Source organism: Tripterygium wilfordii, chromosome 14 (assembly GCF_013401445.1).
Source record: "Tripterygium wilfordii isolate XIE 37 chromosome 14, ASM1340144v1, whole genome shotgun sequence".
In the NCBI taxonomy this organism is placed as follows: Eukaryota; Viridiplantae; Streptophyta; class Magnoliopsida; order Celastrales; family Celastraceae; genus Tripterygium; species Tripterygium wilfordii.
This window is the reverse complement of record NC_052245.1, coordinates 543,901-564,027: the sequence shown is the minus strand read 5'-3', so window position 1 is coordinate 564,027 and position 20,127 is coordinate 543,901. Positions and strand designations below refer to the sequence as shown.

General features: G+C 39.4%; 3 protein-coding genes and 1 pseudogene across 3 annotated transcripts; 2 read left to right on the top strand and 2 right to left on the bottom strand.

Moving 5' to 3' along the window:
* The first annotated feature begins 1,579 nt into the window (after positions 1-1,579).
* On the top strand, positions 1,580-3,575 carry LOC120015322 (cytochrome P450 84A1-like). Its single transcript, XM_038867696.1, has 2 exons — positions 1,580-2,605; positions 2,768-3,575. Exons 1-2 carry the CDS (start codon positions 1,664-1,666, stop codon positions 3,389-3,391), a joined length of 1,566 nt encoding a protein of 521 aa, XP_038723624.1. The 5' UTR covers positions 1,580-1,663; the 3' UTR covers positions 3,392-3,575.
* Positions 3,576-5,718: 2,143 nt separating this feature from the next.
* LOC120014785 (cytochrome P450 84A1-like) lies at positions 5,719-7,742 on the top strand. Its single transcript, XM_038866843.1, has 2 exons — positions 5,719-6,672; positions 6,880-7,742. The coding sequence occupies exons 1-2, from the start codon at positions 5,734-5,736 to the stop codon at positions 7,501-7,503; spliced, it is 1,563 nt and encodes a 520-aa protein (XP_038722771.1). The 5' UTR covers positions 5,719-5,733; the 3' UTR covers positions 7,504-7,742.
* Positions 7,743-8,137: 395 nt separating this feature from the next.
* Positions 8,138-15,047, bottom strand: LOC120015722 (transmembrane and coiled-coil domain-containing protein 4-like). Its single transcript, XM_038868261.1, has 15 exons — positions 14,696-15,047; positions 14,004-14,085; positions 13,334-13,831; positions 12,804-12,972; positions 12,536-12,688; positions 11,800-11,897; positions 11,510-11,601; positions 10,675-10,745; positions 10,454-10,589; positions 9,794-9,853; positions 9,630-9,712; positions 9,483-9,559; positions 9,294-9,364; positions 8,678-8,735; positions 8,138-8,555 (listed from the first exon to the last, which is right to left on the bottom strand). Exons 1-15 carry the CDS (start codon positions 14,920-14,922, stop codon positions 8,433-8,435), a joined length of 1,998 nt encoding a protein of 665 aa, XP_038724189.1. The 5' UTR covers positions 14,923-15,047; the 3' UTR covers positions 8,138-8,432.
* Positions 15,048-15,433: 386 nt separating this feature from the next.
* Positions 15,434-19,998, bottom strand: LOC120015028 (annotated as a pseudogene).
* Positions 19,999-20,127: the final 129 nt, after the last annotated feature.

Below are 20,127 nucleotides of genomic sequence, written 5' to 3'. Positions count from 1 at the left end.
ATTTGACATTTGCCTGAAAATAAAGACAGTTGGAGTTTGGGGTGGAATTATTATTATATGATAATGAAAATCATGCCCCAACAATGTATACTTTAAGCTTATAACATGAGAGTGACGTTATATTGATGCTTAATCACACGCAATATGATCATGTCTTAAAAAATAAGTATAATTGTTTTCAATGAAAATCACGCCACAAATTAAGTTTTTTTGATAATCGACAATGGTATCATATTTATTTGTCTTTTAGATATTCGATATGAGTATGAACAGAGCTATCAGACCCAGAGGCATAGAAATTTCTTATCCGTAAGTTGAACAAAAACTCAACGTGTGACCATAAAAGAATTGTAAAAATTTATAAATTGATAACAAAAATTCATATATATTTATGTGATGCATATTTTATGAATAAAAGAGAAGGTGAGATGAAACTGTCAATGGTTCTAATGTCTAACCACGCAGTGACAACTAGATACCAACAAGGTTAGCCATCAAATCTCAATCCTTCTGGATTCCCAATCATATGCCAATATATGGACGACCTCGTGAAACATTTTGCACCCAAGAAATCATAAATAAATATCGAAAGCATCATGTCTATAATTGTCCATAATCTAAGTGATATAAATGCAAAATTGTCTCCCACACTTCTTCTCATGCCACCTAAATTATGGACACCAAAATTATGGACACATATCATTTCAGAATAAATATTTAAAGATTCAATTAATTAGTAATACAATTGGGGTAGGTGAGCAACAATTCCGTCACTATGATAGCAATATTGAAAAAAAAAAAATTATATATGAGTCTAGTATTTTGAATATTCAATAACCAAAATGAAAGACAATCAATTTTTCGGTGACGATAAGTTATATATTAATCCGCAATTGAAATTAAAAAACATGTATTTATATATTAGTCTAGTAATCTTTAACCCTTTGATTTTTAATATCAACTTCGAGGTTTATTCAACATTGGATTACAGGTAATATAGAAGGCATTATGCGAGATATTTATTGGTCAACTAGCTAGCTAGCTGGCTAGCTAAGCAACTAGTTGTTCTGATGGAACTAATAAACTCTTTTAATTTATAAGGAGATACCATAAAATTTGTATATAATATATATATATATATATATAGACACACACACCAAACCTGGGGAATATGCACCTGTGTTAAATAATCGATTCGTCATGCATAATGAAACAGTACAACCTGCTTCTCCAAAAAAAAAAAGACAGTACAACCTGGATTTTGTATCGGAAAAACTAAAATATAAAGTTAATGTCTTCAAAAAAAAAAAATATATTTTTATAAATTAGAACTACAACGAATAATAATTTTTAAACTGAGGACATGATAATTTAGGTAAGTTTCAACGTCGTGTGGCCACAAGTGTCGTGTGGCCACAAGTTTCAAATACTCCCTATCTAAAGAAAAAAGAATCAGTAAACAAGATTAAATTACAATAAAAAAATACAATAATTCAGCTACATAGGTTTGACTAAAAATAAATATGGTACCCAACTTGTGCCATTTTTCATTATCAGCTTATATTATATAAGTCCCCCACTTTTCATTATCATCAGCAGCAATCGAAAAAGTTGCAGAGCCGTCTCCCTCCTCATCACAACCACACAAATCAAAAACAAAGCCATGGTGAATGATATTATGCATTATCTGTCTCCTCTCCTACAATCCATGACTCCTCTACAAACTGCCCTCCTCTTCATTGTCCCTTCATTGTTCCTATTCGTCGTCGTTTCACGACTTCGCCGGAAGCTTCCCTATCCACCTGGTCCCAAAGGGTTGCCGATCATAGGCAACATGATGATGATGGACCAGCTCACACATCGCGGTTTGGCTAACTTGGCTAGGAAATACGGCGGCTTGTTTCACATGAAGATGGGATTCTTGCACATGGTCACCGTCTCGTCCGCCGAGGTAGCCAAACAGGTACTGCAGGTGCAAGACAACATTTTCTCTAACCGTCCAGCCACAATCGCCATCAGCTACCTCACTTACGATCGAGCCGACATGGCTTTCGCCCACTACGGCCCTTTCTGGCGCCAGATGCGTAAGCTCTGCGTCATGAGGTTGTTTAGCCGCAAGCGAGCCGAGTCCTGGGAGTCTGTGCGTGATGAGGTGGACTGCATGGTTAAAACCGTGGCTTCCAACACCGGCAAGGCTGTGAACGTTGGAGAGTTGATTTTTACTCTCACTATGAACATTACTTACCGGGCCGCTTTCGGGTCGAAAAATGAAGGCCAGAATGAGTTCATTGGGATCTTGCAGGAGTTTTCGAAACTTTTTGGGGCATTCAATCTCGCCGACTTTATACCCGGACTTAGCTGGATCGACCCGCAAGGAATTACTAAGAGACTCGTTAAGGCTCGCCAGTCACTTGACAAGTTTATTGACATAATCATCGACGAACACATGCACAAGAACAAAGAAATCAACGGTTCTGATGAAGGTATCACAGACATGGTTGACGATTTACTTGCTTTCCACAGTGACGTGGCAAAAGTAAACGAATCAGACGATCTACAAAACTCCATCAAGCTCACTAGAGACAACATTAAGGCCATAATCATGGTAATTATTTTAATATATTCGTGTTTAATTATGCATTAATTTGCGTGTTTGATTAATTTTAGTGTATTCGTGTTTGATTATGCATTAATTTGCGTGTTTAATTAATATTATTAGTTGGTCAGAAAAAGGAATTGAAATGAGTTTGTTTTGTGGACTTTGCAGGATGTGATGTTTGGCGGGACAGAGACAGTGGCGTCGGCGATCGAGTGGGCCCTGACGGAGCTGATGAGGAGTCCAGAGGACATGAAGAGGGTCCAGCAAGAACTTGCCGACGTGGTTGGTCTTGACCGACGGGTGGAGGAGAGTGACTTCGAGAAGCTGACGTTTTTCAAGTGCACGCTGAAAGAGGTACTCAGAATGCACCCGCCGATCCCGCTCCTCCTCCACGAGACGGCGGAGGATGCTGAGGTGGCCGGGTACTTTATTCCCAAGAAGACACGTGTCATGATCAACGCATTTGCTATCGGGCGAGACCCGAACTCTTGGGAGGACCCGGACACGTTTAGGCCCTCCAGGTTCTTGAAAGAAGGGGTGCCGGATTTCAAGGGGAGCAATTTCGAATTCATCCCGTTCGGGTCGGGTCGGAGGTCATGCCCGGGCATGCAACTCGGACTCTACGGACTTGAATTGGCCGTGGCTCATTTACTTCACTGTTTCAAGTGGGAGTTGCCCGATGGGATGAAGCCTAATGAACTCGACATGAGCGATATATTTGGACTCACCGCACCAAGGGCGACCCGACTCATCGCCGTTCCGAGCCCGAGATTGTTGTGTCCACTCGATTGATTTGAAAATCAAAGTGGTGGTGGTGATCCAGATGTACACGTGGCATACAGGAAGTCAGACGGTGAAAGGCGACTCTGTTCATAATAATTTTATTTGTTTTTCTTTATATAATTGTTAATTTGTATTTGGAAGAGAACTGAAAAATTCGGAAAAAGAATCATGGACGAGAAAAATGGGATTCTCTCTGTGGATATAAAGAACGATGAACATTATTTGTATCGTATTTTTTATTAAGTACACCCCACTATAGTGTGTTTTTAAAGGGTTAATGAGGTGTACTTAATAAAAAATGAGATGTAAATAATGTTCATCTAACCCTTTCCCTTTGATTTGTTTTCTTTTATATTATTATGTGACACTTCAATAAAGTTGTTTTTCTTTCTCAAGTTTTTATTTTTCCTGTAGTTTGTCAATACATGTGACAAGTCTCTGTATGGCTCGATTGTTGAGTAATTGGGAATGATTGTTGATTATTTATCAATAATTAGGTCCAAAATCATAATTGCACATCAGTATCGTCAATAAAACATGCACCCTACCTATCCAATGACAAATGGGAATGCTCGGCAAAATATGGTCTGCCATGAATGTTATTTATAGATGATACTTGGGTATTCACTTTCCTCTTCAAGAGGTCATGAATTTTAATAAGAAATTTCAGAACATTTTCTGAAATAAATACACAATACCTTAGCATTAGTCAATACACACGTTGATCATATTGTTGTGGCCTACACACATCGACCGAATTTCACCACAACAGTGGCAAGGCCAACCAAGTCAATTACGGGGTTCAATGATCAGCCACTTCTTTGGCCACAAAAAGAACAAAAGAAGAGGGTGCGTAGTGGATGATCATGTACATGTATAGTAGTAGGAAGATATGCAGGCGCAATGTGGTTGGGCGATTTTTCTTCCTTTTTTATTCGACCAAATGTGCATCTGGAACCGGGTAAATTTGTTTTCATATACATATATAAGAAATTTGATTTTTTGATCTTATTAATATTTTCATTTTGACCCCACTAACATTTTATATACATGAATTGGGCTTAATCTTATAAATTGTTAATAGGCCCATAACTTATGATTAAAGGGGCTTATGCAGGATGGGGTTGGGCGATTTTTCTTCCATTTTTATTCGAGCAAATGTGCATGTGATACCGCGTAGAAAGAGAGGTGGACGAGAGAGGTGTGATTTTAGGTGGGGTTGTGAAGTGTGGTGGCTACGAGGCCACTTAATTCCAGGAATTTGAGTTTTCTCTTTATAAATTAATATTATGAATTAAATATGATCTTGCCAATTTAACCTTGATACTCGTGTTAAATCCCAAAAAAAATGCCAAACGCTTGCAAGTTAATATATTATGAGTGGGCCTGTCTGAGAACCAGCCAACTTAAATCCAACCTGGACCGGTTATCTAGGCCCATACTCTATCTCCAGTCCACTACCAGTGAATTGGGCTTAACGGGTCATATTTGTTTTAATCCCAGATCTATGGAAAGCCTGCTTACATGCTTAGGTGACATGTGGGCTGTCAGGCTTATTTTTAGTTACACTACACAGCCCAACATTAACATTGCCAACACCCAACAGCAACAAATGGACCGGACGAAGCTTCTGCCAACATTTAACAGCCATACGTTTTACTGGAGCCCAAATCGATATGAAGCCCGCTCTATTAGTGATTGTGGGCTGGTGAGTCCGGCTTCCATGGATGTGTATTTTTTTTTATTTTTTATTTTTTTGTTTTCAGAAATGTTGCATCTCCAGCGAGAGATGTAAATAAAGAATAAAATGACCTAACCAAAATAATAAAATCAAGCCTCCAATGCAGTAATACACATGTTGATGCCCTTTCTTGGATGCAAAAAGGGATCCCAGAGGAGAGAAAATGGATGATGCATAATGACAAATAGACCCTGAAAGAATATTTGATTAAAGATATTTGATGTGTTTTAGGGTTTTAAAATATAAAGACAAAAGACATAAATGGTTACCCATTTGGTTAATTGAGTTGGGATGGGTGGTTGTGTTGGGAAATCAAATGAGGTAAGAGTACTGTAACCTACAATTATACCTAATTAAATAGAAGATTAGTGGCATTACCTTATATGCTTTTTCTCTTTTAGTAAGAAGGATACCTACTCACAAATAAAAATGGAAATCAGAAGAATTTCCTTTATTTCACAAAAATACCCTAATTATTCATTTGTACATCCAAGCTTTTAATAAGATAACCATATAATTCCACTAAAGAATTTCACCTAATTAACGGTATCTAAAAAACCCTATATATCGACACCCTTGAAGCTGCAGTACCTTGTGCCATTCACAAGCCATGGAAATGGATTCTCTCCAAAGCTTAATACCTTCTTCCCTACCAATGGCCTTGTTCTTCATCATCCCATTACTTCTGTTAATGGGCCTGATCACTCGGATCCGGCGAAACCTCCCGTACCCACCAGGCCCAAAAGGGTTACCAATAGTCGGTAACATGTCCATGGTGGATCAGCTAACCCATCGTGGCCTCGCCAAGCTAGCCAAACAATACGGCGGCTTGTTCTACATGAAATTCGGCTTCTTACACACAATAACCGTCTCGTCTCCCGAGATGGCTCGCGAGGTTCTTCAAGTGCAAGACGTGGTTTTCTCGAACCGTCCGGCTCCAATCACGACCCACTACCTGACCTACGATCGCGCCGACATGGCGTTCGCTCACTACGGACCGTTTTGGCGTCAGATGCGTAAGATTTGCGTGACGAAGCTGTTTAGCCGTAAACGAGCAGAGTCGTGGGAGTCGGTGCGTGACGAGGTGGATTCGATGGTTAAAGCCGTGGCTTCCAATGTTGGCTCGGCTGTGAACGTTGGGGAGTTGATATTTACTCTGACCATGAATGTTACTTACAGGGCCGCGTTTGGGTCCAAAAATGAAGGCCAGGAGGAGTTTATAAAGATATTGCAGGAGTTTTCGAAGCTTTTCGGGGCATTTAATATGGCTGATTTTATTCCTTGGGTTAGATGGTTTGATCCACAGAATCTTAATAAGAGACTTGTCAAGGCTCGTTTGTCACTTGACAAGTTTATTGACAAGATTATTGATGATCACGTGGAGAAGAACAAGAGGGAGAAGACAGAGGGTGGTGGCGATGAAGGTAAGATTACTGACATGGTTGATGATTTGCTTGACTTTTACGGTGAGGAGGCAAAGGTAAATGGAGGAGCTAATCAACAGAACTCCATCAACCTCACCAAGGATAACATCAAGGCCCTCATCATGGTAATTCTTTAAATTGCATGCTTTTAGATTCCAAATCAATTACAACTATTTGGTTAAATTCTAAGCCCAAACACACCTACAATATTGACCTATATGAACAGTGGTGTATCCTCGAGGTCTGGGCGAAGTCTAAGAAAGGGGCCCTCTTGAATTTTTTATCTTGCAAATTCCCCAATATTGGTCTATATGAGTTTTTTTATCTTGCAGGATGTGATGTTTGGAGGGACAGAGACGGTGGCGTCAGCAATAGAATGGGCCTTGTCGGAGCTGATGAGGAGCCCTGAGGATCTAAAGAGGGTGCAGCAAGAGCTTGCTGACGTGGTGGGCCTTGATAGGCGTGTCGAGGAGAGCGACATAGAGAAGCTGACTTTCTTGAATTGCACGATGAAAGAAACCCTGAGACTCCATCCGCCAATCCCTCTGCTCCTCCATGAGACAGCCAAGGCAACGGAGATTGCAGGGTACTACATCCCGGCACAGACACGTGTCATGATCAATGCATTTGCCATTGGAAGAGATCCGAACCATTGGGAGGATCCGGATACGTTTAGGCCTTCAAGATTCTTGAAAGAAGGGGTGCCGGATTTCAAGGGGAGTAACTTCGAGTACATCCCGTTCGGGTCGGGTCGGAGGTCCTGCCCAGGTATGCAACTCGGACTTTATTCACTGGAATTGGCGTTGGCTAACTTGCTTCACTGTTTCAAGTGGGAATTGCCTGATGGTATGAAACCAAGTGAAGTCGACGTGACTGATATCTTCGGACTCACCGCGCCAAAGGAGAGTCGACTCATTGCCGTACCGACTCGAAGATTGGTTTGTCCTCTCTTTTGAGGACACAATAAGCTAGAGAAAAGGGAAGGTGTTGTATTGACCGGCTTGGATTTTGTTTTTGGGTTTTTATTGTCTGGATTTGGAAAGACTATTTGTCAAGTATCATTTGATCTTTCTTCTTCTACAATGTTTATGTCATAAGTATTGTAACAGGAGAATTCTATTTTTCCTAGCAGTTTCGGTTATCTTTAGGTTGCACCTCCCTCTCTGTGTTGGTAATAAAGTATTTCCTTTCTTTTCCTTTGGTTTGCTTTCATTTTGACATATTTTATTTTTAGCAAAATTTGTGGTCAATACAAACATCAAAATTTATTGAGAAATATTTAACCATTTGCGGATCTAAAATAAGCTGATATAACAACCTAGGCTCTATTTGGTACAGGGTATGATTGACAGAGTATATGCTGTATAAATATTTGATGAACTAAATTTAAACAGAGTATAACCTCTCGTCTAACGTTGCGAAAACTGATAACACATGAGCTTCCTGTATTTGGCTCGTACGTGATTAAGTATTTAAGCCACGCCCACATAACATGGATTTATGGTGATGTGGGATTGGCATTTTTATTAATAAGAAGTTAATTATTATTATTACTATTATTTTACTCCATGAAAAATAGAATCCACAAAGTAAATTCGAAAATATTTTTAAAAAATTGCAGTAATTATTTTTGTACATATTGTTAAATTATAAAGAAGCACTTCAATGTTTTCATGTATTGGAAAAGCAAATACAAGAGTAGGTCCAAGGTGAAACAAACAAACATCTATACACAGCTCCTCGAACTAGAATGACAATCAAATGACGATCACGAATTAAATCCTAGTGAATTCCCATGCTCACAGTAAGAGATGGAGCACTATAGCCACCAAATACGTCGATCAGAGAGAACTGAGGAACAATAGGACTAAATTGGGAAAGAGTTCTATTCATTGCTTGGGGTATTTATGAAGACAGGAAAGTAAGTATCCAATTCCAGATGATCCAATATATGCTGTGTGGCCCATAGGTAGGAAGAGTGGCCTTCTATGAACTTTGTTACATCAACCTGCATGGCGTGTTCGGTCAGATGCAAAAAACTGATGGATTCACCTCTCATTTATTTGGTTCTTTTAAACTGGACAGTATAGCAAATTAATCTCAAAAGGGAAAGGTAGAGACGGGTCTTACATTCTCGATCCCTGGAACTTCAATTGGTTGAATTCCAGCCAATCCTTGAGTGAGTAGACTGTTCAAAACAATCGTTAGCTTACACAATCATATGAAATTCTCAACTCTATCTTTCAACGTCACGGTTGGCTACAATAAAAAAGAGAGAATAAAATCTCGTGCTCTTGAGGCGACTAGAGAATGCTTTGGGAGAAAATTATGCATATGATGCTCGCATTGAGAGCTGAAACAGCGGTAAAAGATTTATTTTGGGTTGCTGCCACAATGGAAATGTAACAGTGCCTTTTTAACTTCCATGGGCTCATCAGGCATCTGGATATATCATCCATCTAGAGCTGGAGGGTTCTTAGGAAGAATTCAATCAAATTAGCATTAAGACCTCTTAATAATACCCCTTTGAAGTTAGATTGCAAATTCCAAAATTTGAATCCATGATCTCTAGGTTGCCATGAGAAAACTGGTCATGGACTTGCATTGAATGATAATTTACCATACCTATGATATTATGTGGGTCAAACATACCATACCCATGATCTCTAGCATATATCAAATTCACAGGCTCATAAGTTTAGATTGTCTTAAAATTCTCATATACTGAATGTTCAGTCACATATACCTTGCACGGAATGCAACTCCAAGCATCCAATCACTTGAAGAGTATGCATTCACAAATCTTCCAGCTACCATCTGCAAAACAAGAGGCAACATGGATCAGTTTCCCAGTAAATAAAGGGACCACATTGAAAGAAAATAAATACACATGAAACAGCAGAGAACGCGCTTCAAATGAAATATTTCCAGAGACCTTTCTTGCTGCTTCCCAGTTCTCATCTTTGATTGAGATGGGTGCTCCAAGAAGAACAACTCTTTCAACAACTTCAGCTATCAAAATGCAGTAGAAAAGTGTAAGAATTATTTTCAACTCTCATCAAATGCTATTTGTAGTAGTTACCATTATGTTCTGTCTGAGCCAAAGTCTGAAGACACTTGAAAATCACTCGTGCTCCAAGTGAATAACCTACGAGAGTCACAGGCCTAATAATTCCAAAAGACCAAAAAAAGTTAAACACACTTAAAAAAGCAATTTTACAGTATTATTCAATCTGACTAGTGCACCTGTTGCCTTGTAGACCTTTCAATAATACTTCAGCTAGCATCTTTCCTGCTTTGTCTGACCTAGAGGATGCAAGACAATACAAAATTTAGGTGAAAAAACTCGTGAGAAATAATAGCACCGCATTTGTAACGAGTAAGAACCAAATACTTAGTGACTGTCAACCATGCTCCTCCCAATTGCCAAGTTCATGACTAGAACATGGAGTTGAAAGCGCTGTAACAGCATCCTTTAGGTAATACTAATATACAACATCTGAAAATGCTTCCAATTCTTTAGCAGAATGTCCTATCCATCCAAAATCTTTCACAACTTGACATAAATTAATTTATCCTCCATCGCAATTGTTCAAAACCGTTCTGAATGACCTCACTTCTAATTTTCTTGTCAGAAAATTTTCTTTCTATCATATGAGGCTCTCCATTATAATTTTTCCGACAAATGCCTACATTATTGAGACTAGGATATCAAACATAACTTTGCACTAAAAACTCTGAAGTCTAAACTAGTTCATCGACTTAAGTGACTGAGCTTCTGTGAAAGCTTTACAGAAGAATGGACCCCCAACAGCAGACACTTGTCAAATAAACTAAAAAGGAAGACTCCTCATACCATCTTCTCATCCACTCACTCTCCAAACAGCCAATATAGAAAAAAATTACCTGTCAATTGCAATCGACCATTTGCTATCTATAAAATCAGTAGCAGAGAGTAACACCGCAGGCCATGCCAATGCTGTTAAGAGTGTGCTTAATACAGTCATCATTGCACCTTGTTTCATCAACTCCATTGCAAGTCCTACAAGGATCACAATGTCAACATTTGCACAATGGTCATGCTACCATCTAAGAACAACAGCAGCTACAAGTTCCATGACAATTACTTGAAGTAAGCCAATCCTGAATCGCAGTGCTCACTGCTATTAGATTCTTGGACTCCCACTGCAGCGCATACCTAAAAGTTTATTAGAAGATGTGGGCACTTTCAACAATTTTCTCACAAAGCTTCACAAATCTCACACACTTTTGTAATTTGCAGTAAGCTACTATAAAAGCCAAACAAAAAAGAGATACAAAGTTAAGATATTCATTACAAATTATTTTAAAGCCATGTTGCTTGTATGAACATCACACTTCTTAAGCAAGAATATTACCCCGGTTCAACTTTGTCTCAGCAGAGCAATCTTACTGTACAGCTTTGATGTTTCATGCTATATAACAGGCAATAAAGACAAATAAAGGAACAGACAAGATGAACAAAATATATATAAAATTTATTGCAAAAGGAAGTTTTACTAAGGGCACTGACAATCTGTTTACTTACTATATACATACATAGTAGGTCCCTCTATCAAGAAGAATAACCTCAGTGAACTAGAAAACTAATTACAGAGTCACAGCGAGGTGAAAGTCAAAAGTACAAGAAAAATGCTGGGAAAAATTGAAGTGATAAATAGTCAGCATGTATTCTTTATTGATAGAGCGAAAGTTATAAAGTTCCCTTATGGGACTGGGGAATGCAGAGAAAGTTGCCTCAATCACTGAAATCTTTGTTGCTTGTGTAATTTTGAAATTTGAAAGTGCAAGGGAACATGTGTCTTAAGTCTTAACACATGTCTAAAGTCTGGTGACTGAGAAATAAACTATTTCTTAACTGAGATGGAATAGAAAGTTTAAGAGCAGAAATTTCTAATGCAACGGAAGGTGGTACGATGGTACCTCTCCAAGTTGTCTGTGCGCCCGTCCCAAGGTCTTATAAAATCTTCCTCATCAAAGACAAATCCTGAGACCAAAATCCCAACTGCTAGCCGCTGGGACAGAAGATATTCCATCAGGATTTTGCTCAAAGTTATGCATGTTTTATATAGAATTTTGCTCAGGTTAAGCATCTTACATGCACAAATGTATTTGAGATAAAAGAAATGACAGTCAACTGAGTTGAGATTAAATGTCTATCTGACATATAAATCGGACCAAAAGACTTCAAATTAAAGGACTCAGAAACATACTCCTTGGTTATGGTTTTGCCCTATTGCTTTGAACTCAAATTCATCAACATTTCCGATTCTCCTTGCCACTTTGCTCCCCGTAAGTCCAGCACCAGCAGCTGGCTTGGACAAAGCATCAACAATAAGCCTCAAATAGGTTCATCATCATAATCTAAACTTAAATCTTTTTTTAAAGAGAAACCAATTCTTAACCAATCAAAAAATCAACATGATTACAAGAGGAATGCCCATGTAAAAGGTTCAGATTAATGATTCAGAACATATAGATGCAACAGATTTCTTTTATCTTTAATACAAAAATTATAGCTAATTAGGAAGAAAATTTACACGGAGTCTTTGAGGACATTACAATTTGAACTTCCTATTTAAGTTATAAGTCACAACAACTTGTAAAAGAAAAAAGAATCTGATGAAGGATAATTCATGCTTCCAGCCCATGCATGACATTCTTGTTTGCGAAGCAACATCGTATGATAAGCATACAATATACCCTTGAAACCCAATAGAGTAAATAATCACACAACCCATCTACAAGACCTTTATAAATATTTTTATATGACGCCATAAACGTTCGACTTATGATATGATATATGAAACACACATTACATAGAAAAAATTTCAAATATGTCTTTTCACTGTCCTTGTAGAGATGCAAAAGAAAAGGAAAGAAAGCAGTGAATTTTAATGTACGTAGAGGAAATTACTGGGAAAGAAAAGGATAGTGAACAATATTCACCTCCAAATGATGCAGCAACAGCCACAGAACCAGCAACAGTTCCTGCAGCACTTGCAGCTGCAGCAAACCCACTTGCTCCAATCACAGGGATGATAGTTCCCAATGTTGGCGCTAGAGCACCAAACCCAGCAGCAATTGCTGGTGCAGCTAGTCCTATACAATATTAGAATTATAACACAAATAATTCAAAAACCACTAAATCATAAGAAACCTCTTTTAAATGAAATTTATAGATTAACAAACATTGAAAATGTTTGAGTTTTCATACCTCCAGTAATGGCCAGCAATGCTCCTCCAGTTAATGCAGCAGCACCAATGATACCACCACGTTTCCATTTACCCCATTTTGTTTCAGGTGCCCGTGCTTCATCTTCCTTTGCTTCTTGCTCTTTTGCAACAGCCATTGCAGAGCAAGCAACTATCGTCTCAATGGCTTCCTGCAAGCATAAAAAGTTTGCTCTATGGGAAAGTATACGTAGAACTAGAACATAATCTTTTTAGTCGGACAGGAAATTATAAATTCTTCTGAAGGATTTAAAACTTCGAAAAAAGTGCAGAGCATTTAGTGAATGATATTTTCATCATATAAAACATTTGCAGCTTGGATTAGCTAAACCACAACTAAAAGTGCAAACCCTACTTGTGTTGATATGTCAGAGATACCTGACATACTGAAAATCACAATTGTGATGTAGCATAAAGCCATATTCTCAATAATTTTCCCAACAAAGCAGCAAAAGTAAAATATGTAAAAGAAAAAGGGTTTGATTTGCAGAACAATAAGCTGAGCAGGCAAACCATTTTTATCCACTTGACATCAAGCCAGGTCGCCAACAATCTTAGAGCCACGCGGTGACGGGCATCGTAGCCCTTTCTTCGTCGGGTACACTTTTTATTATCTTCCTGTGAACCAGCTAGACAAGCTGAAAGAAGCTCATAAAGAACTGTCACTTTCCTGTGATAACTAAGGACTGCTCCCTCTTCAATGGGTTCCTCATTAACATCACCACCAGACCCATGAGGTAGATCTTTGGCACCAGGTACATCATTGTCAATTTTGCATGCAGCTTCCAAATGCTTGTTGGCAGCTTCAACGCTGGATTGCACCTCAGAAGTGGAGTATTTCTCACGGTACTCATTCTCATATTCACGATGCTTTTCCTTCTTAGACTTGGATGTCACAGGGTTTGTTTCCATACTCTCTATAATGGCATCAACACCTTTTGACAAAGCAACTTCTTGATCAGAACTTTGAGATGAACCTTCACCATCATTTTCTGAAAGTAGCCTCATAAACTGAGACAAAGTTGAACGATCAGAGCTTCATAAAAGGTTTTGTTTCAATGGAATAAGGAATACCGGAAGGCCTCTAAGTCTACAAGTGTTCTATTTCAATATAAACACAGACACACACACACACACACACAACAGAGCATGGGTGGTTTGAAAGAAGTGATAAAAAACTCACTGCTCCAACATGATTCTTAGCTGGAGAACAAGCAGCTGTTTCCTCAAGCCCAGGCCATGCAACAGAGTCAATATCCAGAACCCTTCATATAAATATGAAGAACTACTAAAATTAAACACTGTAAACTAATAGCACTTCAGTTGCCCTCTTATTGTACCAAAGCTTAGAGCACAATCCCCCAATTAGATACAACATAATACAAGAAATTCAGACTTTTTCCGCTCACTTTTTTCCTATCACTATATATAATTCAAAACACATTCCTGTCACTGCCACAACAGGCTTTAACAATAAGCTTGAGCAACTCAGACCCAATTTTCAGATTAACATTGCTGGTTGTCCCAATAAAGTCAATAATGTTAAGTAAAATTAGACCAATCTCAAAAAACGTTAGTTTTATGCAGCTTATATTTTCTTTTACATTATTCTTAGTTTCCCAATTCGGGTAAGTTCCGGTGCTCAAATTCTTTCTGAGTGCGACAAAAAGAAGGAATGAATTCGTCCAATTAACATAATCATCAGTTATTACTTTTAAATTTAATCGGCTTCTTTTCTTCTTGGAGTATCGAACATCATAGCAATACCTTAGAAATTTCGAACGAGAGCGCTGTGATGAATTAGCAAATGAACTCGCAACAATATAATACATATGAGAGATGGTGGCTGATAACAGCGGTATCACATCGATTTACCTGAAGACGGGGCGCAGCAGACCCGAGTTTTCATGGACCCATAGCTCAGGATCATCAGAGACCGAGTCGCTACTGCTACCACTACTGATCCGTTCCTCGGCTGAGTCATGATCTTCGGGGAATCCCAGAGGGCGAGAACGGTGGATCTGAGCCTGGTGAAGGGCGATAGCAAGCAATGCCCCGGCGGCGTACCTTTGCGTCTGAGTTAAGAACGACGTCGTCGACATGTTTTGAAGAAGAAGTCTTACAGCATTGCATTGACGTGTGATTTGTTTGAATGTAATGGATATGATGGTTATGCTATGGAGTTTTTAAATCTTCTTCCTTGGGAAGAACGAACGCATCAAGTTACCCGGGTCTGCAGGCATAAAAACGACGGCGTTTTTGACTTCTTTACACGACGACTCTTGGCATTGCCTAAAATTAATTAATGAAATCATTAAGCAGCTGTCAGAGTCAGAGAGAGAATAGGTCAGTGGGACTTGGATTGGGTCCTGCAACAAACTGCCATATTGCCTCGTTTGGAATGGGCTAAATGCCTAAAATTCAGTCAAAAGACTTTGAAATCGAGCATTTGAAGGCACTCTTCTATATCACCAGTTATGACTCAAACACATATGGACGAGCAATAAAAAACCAACAATGGAAGTGGTTGAATCCATTGTATCTCATGTTTTAACAATGACACTCAAGTTTGTGCCAAAAAACAACCAAACATATAGACTCTGCACTGTGCGATTCTGGGAAGTCCATCAACGGAAACAAAAGTGTATTTATGGTTCAACTAATTCTCCAGATTCAATCCGAATTGATAACAATAGTAAACTTCCTGATACAAAGAATAATTGCAAAAATAAATTGCACACAATTGCATGTTTAGTGTCAAACTCATGGGTGCCGATAACTACTCGATGCTCCGTTCTTGAATGAGACTCCTCCATTTACACCACTGTGTGCTGCCTGCCTGTTCCAAAAATTCTTAGCCTTACCAAATACTGAATCCATGTTATGAAAATAGTTGTGGTCTCTTTGGCCGGACAATCGCTCTGTGGCATGACTTGACTAGTTATCACAACAGCTTGCATTCCCAGTAGAAGTGGCTGAGTTCGCATCATTGTCTGATATCCAGTCCCCTGACTGATCCCCAAACCAACGTTTGCATTTCCTTGAGCTTGTCCTCCCCAGCATGAACTTGTGCTCCCAAGGATCGTTCCCTTGCTAACTTCTGACGTGGATGGCACAGGATTATGTTTCACATCTGCTCCCACTTCCCATTGGTTAAATGAGGCATCACTTGGTTTTGCATCTCCCTGCACTTCGGTATTTGGGGAAGGATGTCCATCAGACCTTTTTTGAGGATCGAGAGTGTCAATTTGAGATACTCCAAGTGATTCATTCGTTACTGTTGAATGAGAGGGCATCTGAAAATCACCAGTGGGGGTGAAAGTCTCAGATATCCCAAGTGATTCATCTGCCACAGTGCCATGAGAAGGAATTTACAGATCGCCAGTCAAATTCAGAGCATCACTTTTTCCTGGTTCAGGAACCGGGCTAAAGTCCTTCTACAGGACTAAAGCAATCATTTTCAGTGCCTCTATACTTGAAGTAAGGAACCCAAACAGCCAAGAGCTTCCATTGCTTCAACTTCGGCCAGCAGATCCGAAACAGATTCATCGGGTAAAGAGCAGAACTCGGTAGGTTCAGGAACAAATGCCTGCCAACTAGACCCATCAGCCAGGTGGACTGCAGAAGAATGTGTTGATTGACTGCTTCCAGAAGTTGGAGTAGCAGCATAATCACTGGCCACTTCAACTGGTCTTAAAGAAGATGAAGACACAAGATTGGAACCCCATTCGTCAATATAAGATTTTGTTTGAGAACTACCAAAGCCATCACCAGGAACTTTTGGGAGCTGCAATTCACCACCTAATAGACTGGAAGTAGCACTCCAACTAAGCCAGAATCCAGGACAGGGACACTCAAGGACATGGATTGTTTGTTTTCAGTAGTCTGACCTTCCAACCCTCCTTCACTGCGCTTTGGTGTGGGACTAGGCAAATCAGGGAAATAAATTTCCTGTTTCTGCTGTGGTCTTTCTATAGACATGGTCAAAGAAACCATACCAGAGTCAGAAACCCGTCCATTTAAAGAACTGTTGATGGGAGGAGGCCCCAGACCTTGCCCAGAAGAAGCTTGGCCTGAGTAGCTCTCACCTTGCTCTTGTTTCCAATTGCCATCTGCAACACTGCTTTGATTGCCAGTGGTTTTAGGTGGATTTATAGTTTCGTCACTCTGACTAGCATTCCATTTTTCATCCTCACAACCTTCCCTTACTTGAAGAGATGGTGTTAAGCGAACCTCCTCAGGAGGTGTGGTACGTGATTGAGGCTGGTCAGCCCTAGATTCAATATCTTTTGACAAGTCCGAGCCCTTTAAGGAGCCTTCGGTCTGTTGATTACAAATGACAGGATGTGCATGTCTAGTCCAACTTGAAGAATGGGAGCCCCATTTATTGCTCCGGACAGATTCATTATCACTATTGTTATGAATGCTTGTGTCATTCTGCATTGAGTTCCAAGTCACCTCAAATATTTTATCATCTACCCAACTTGCATCTGAGCTCTCAATCCTCTGAGCATCCACGATTTTATGTGCACCATCAGATGGAACTCTTACATCCACAGGTAATAAGGGGTTGTTACAAATCAAAACAGATGTTTTAGAATGCTGCCCATCCAATGCATCAGATAACAGTATAGAGCCTTCCTGCTTCTCATTTATCCTCCACACTCTCAAATCCGAAGGAAAGTGCCCAGTAGTACTCCATTTATGCAGCTGCAACATGGAAAATGGCCCCTGAATATTTCCAGCCGGGTCCTGATAATGCCACAATCTCTCTGTTTCAAAGTCGTGAATTAAAAGCTCTGTCGCTGTTGATAGATCCTTCCTGTTTCTTCTCTTAGAATTGTTTGCCTCCAGATTTCTACAGGAGTTTTCCAAACTACAAACTCTTTTATCATTGTTATTACAAAATCCACCTCGAGATTCTACCTTAGGTGGCAATGCTACAACTGCCTTCCACGAATTTTTAGCCTTAGTCAACTCCTCTGAAGTCAAAGATAGCTTCTGTTTTAGATAAATCCAGTAAACCTTGAAGAGATACTCCCAGCTACCTTTGTCATCAAAATCCACTTGAACCTGCAGAAGTAACATGTGGAAAAAAACAGATAAACATGGCTCCAAGTGATGGTAAACAAACAAAACTAGTAGTGAATTGAGTAATCCCCCGATGTTTAAAAGAATTGCACTTTAAACATAGAGGATGGAAAAAAAGAGGATCAATAAAAATTGGCTTCACGGAAGCAAGGATTCAAGTCTTAATGACTGGCAAAAGGAAAAAGAACCAAGATAGCAAATAATAATGATAAAGGGAACCGTAGTATATTAAATGTCATTCAATGGTATCAGCTCTTGTATAGATGACCTATGGTCCTTTTCAAAGTCAAAATGCCGATAAAGCTAAAATCATGATGACTAAATAAATTTATGAAGGGGAAAGGAAGAAAAATTCACAAAATGAAAGCTCAATAAACAGATTTAGACATACCGCTTCCCTAATTCCTATCGGAATATTTTCAATCAGCATCACAGTTCGCATGCATGTTCCACAAAATCCTTTGTTCCCTCTCACACAGAAGTAATCAGCATCTTTTGTGCATACTTTGCACAGTGAAAATGTGCAAGTATAACACATATAATGGGAAGCCTTTTGACAGCTGTTACATATGTGCCAACCTGAGAATAAATAATGTAACAAATTAAGAATTTAAAAAAAAAAAACCTTACAAAATAAATTAATTAAAAAAACAACAGAAACAACTCGTAAAAAAGACCGACCATTGACCAACCGAAGTTACTAGACGAAACAAGAATCCAAGTAAAAAGTTGAAGCAGCAAGAGTAATCACATAGATATCAACAAAATGAAAATCTTGGTTGTTTGAACTTGAAAAACAGCAGCATCATTGCTAAGGCTACTGTGAAATGATTACACAAAGATGAATCAAAAAGGATAACATTCGAAACTGAAACCTCATCAACGCCAGTCACGCCACAAGAAGCTTACAACTGTGCGATCAACTTGGCTTGTTTGGTTATTAACTAAATTAATAAGCAGTTCTACATTCTTTAAAAAGTATCAAATAGAGGCACCATAATGTATAAATTAATAGAAATACTATAAGAAGTTTGTGCACTACAACATACCACAGTTCCATTTAGCCTTTGATCGAAAGAATGACTCATCCCGCTTAATACAAGCCGGATGGTATGCCTTTGGGCAGCCCCTAACATATTACAAAATGCAGATAATTAATTAGGCGATCACATATTAAATTAGTAAATTAATATACTATATAAACCCAAATCAATGAATCATGCATTGGTTGCCAGTTAGTTTCGGACATGTGAATCAATATTCAATTCCACCAAGTGATGTCCAATAGTTCAAGAGGATGAAGTTCAACTCCAGGTTGCACCAGAGATGAAAATCGTAATTGGCTCAATTACATCAAAGTTATAATTAACCAATTCAGCACAGCAACTTACCGACGATCGCATAGCACGAGACTGCCACCATCAAAGCAGATAAAGCAAACATCTTCTTCATCTCTCCTCCTCCTAGGAGGAGGCTGAGCTTGCGTCGACCTTCTTTGACTTCTCGGAGGCCGGACCCATCGAGGCTTCCTCATACTCTCCTCCGAGTTCCTCGCCGCCGCACTCCTAACCGCCTCAAGAGCCAGCACCATCTGCACCGGCACTTCTTGTCTTGCCAACACCTTGGCATCTACAGCAAGGTTCACTGGGGCTCCGACGAGGTGTGAATCGTCCATTTCACGCATACTCTCGCATTGATCGACGCTCATTAACTCAACTCCTTGAGCAGAATCATCAAAACCCCGAGACCTGTACATCTCCGAATTCACCACCGCTTCCTCTTTTTGCTGTTCCATGGTGAATTGAGATTGAGAAACTCAAAATTCGTCAAAATTTGGGATTGAAAACCCCTAATTTCCGATATTGAAAGGTCGTATGAGAAAATGGTAGTAGGCACATATTGAAATGGACTGAGACAGAGAAATGAGGATGTGACAAGGCACTGTTTGCTTGACCACTTTTACTTCCGTAATGGACGACAGCCGAAAGAAAAAACACTACAGACTACCTGAAGGGGATTAGTCAAACGCGGCAATTCCTTAATCTCTTCCGCTCTTTAGTCTTCCGCTCTTTTCATCCGGAGCACCACGTGGTTAGTGGACGGTGAGTAACAAGGAACAGACTAAAACCACATTTATTGGGTGGTTGAATAGGGGCCTTCGTCAATTGTTGACCGGCCCACCTGTCCAACAACCATTTTTCTCCACCGTGATTTGT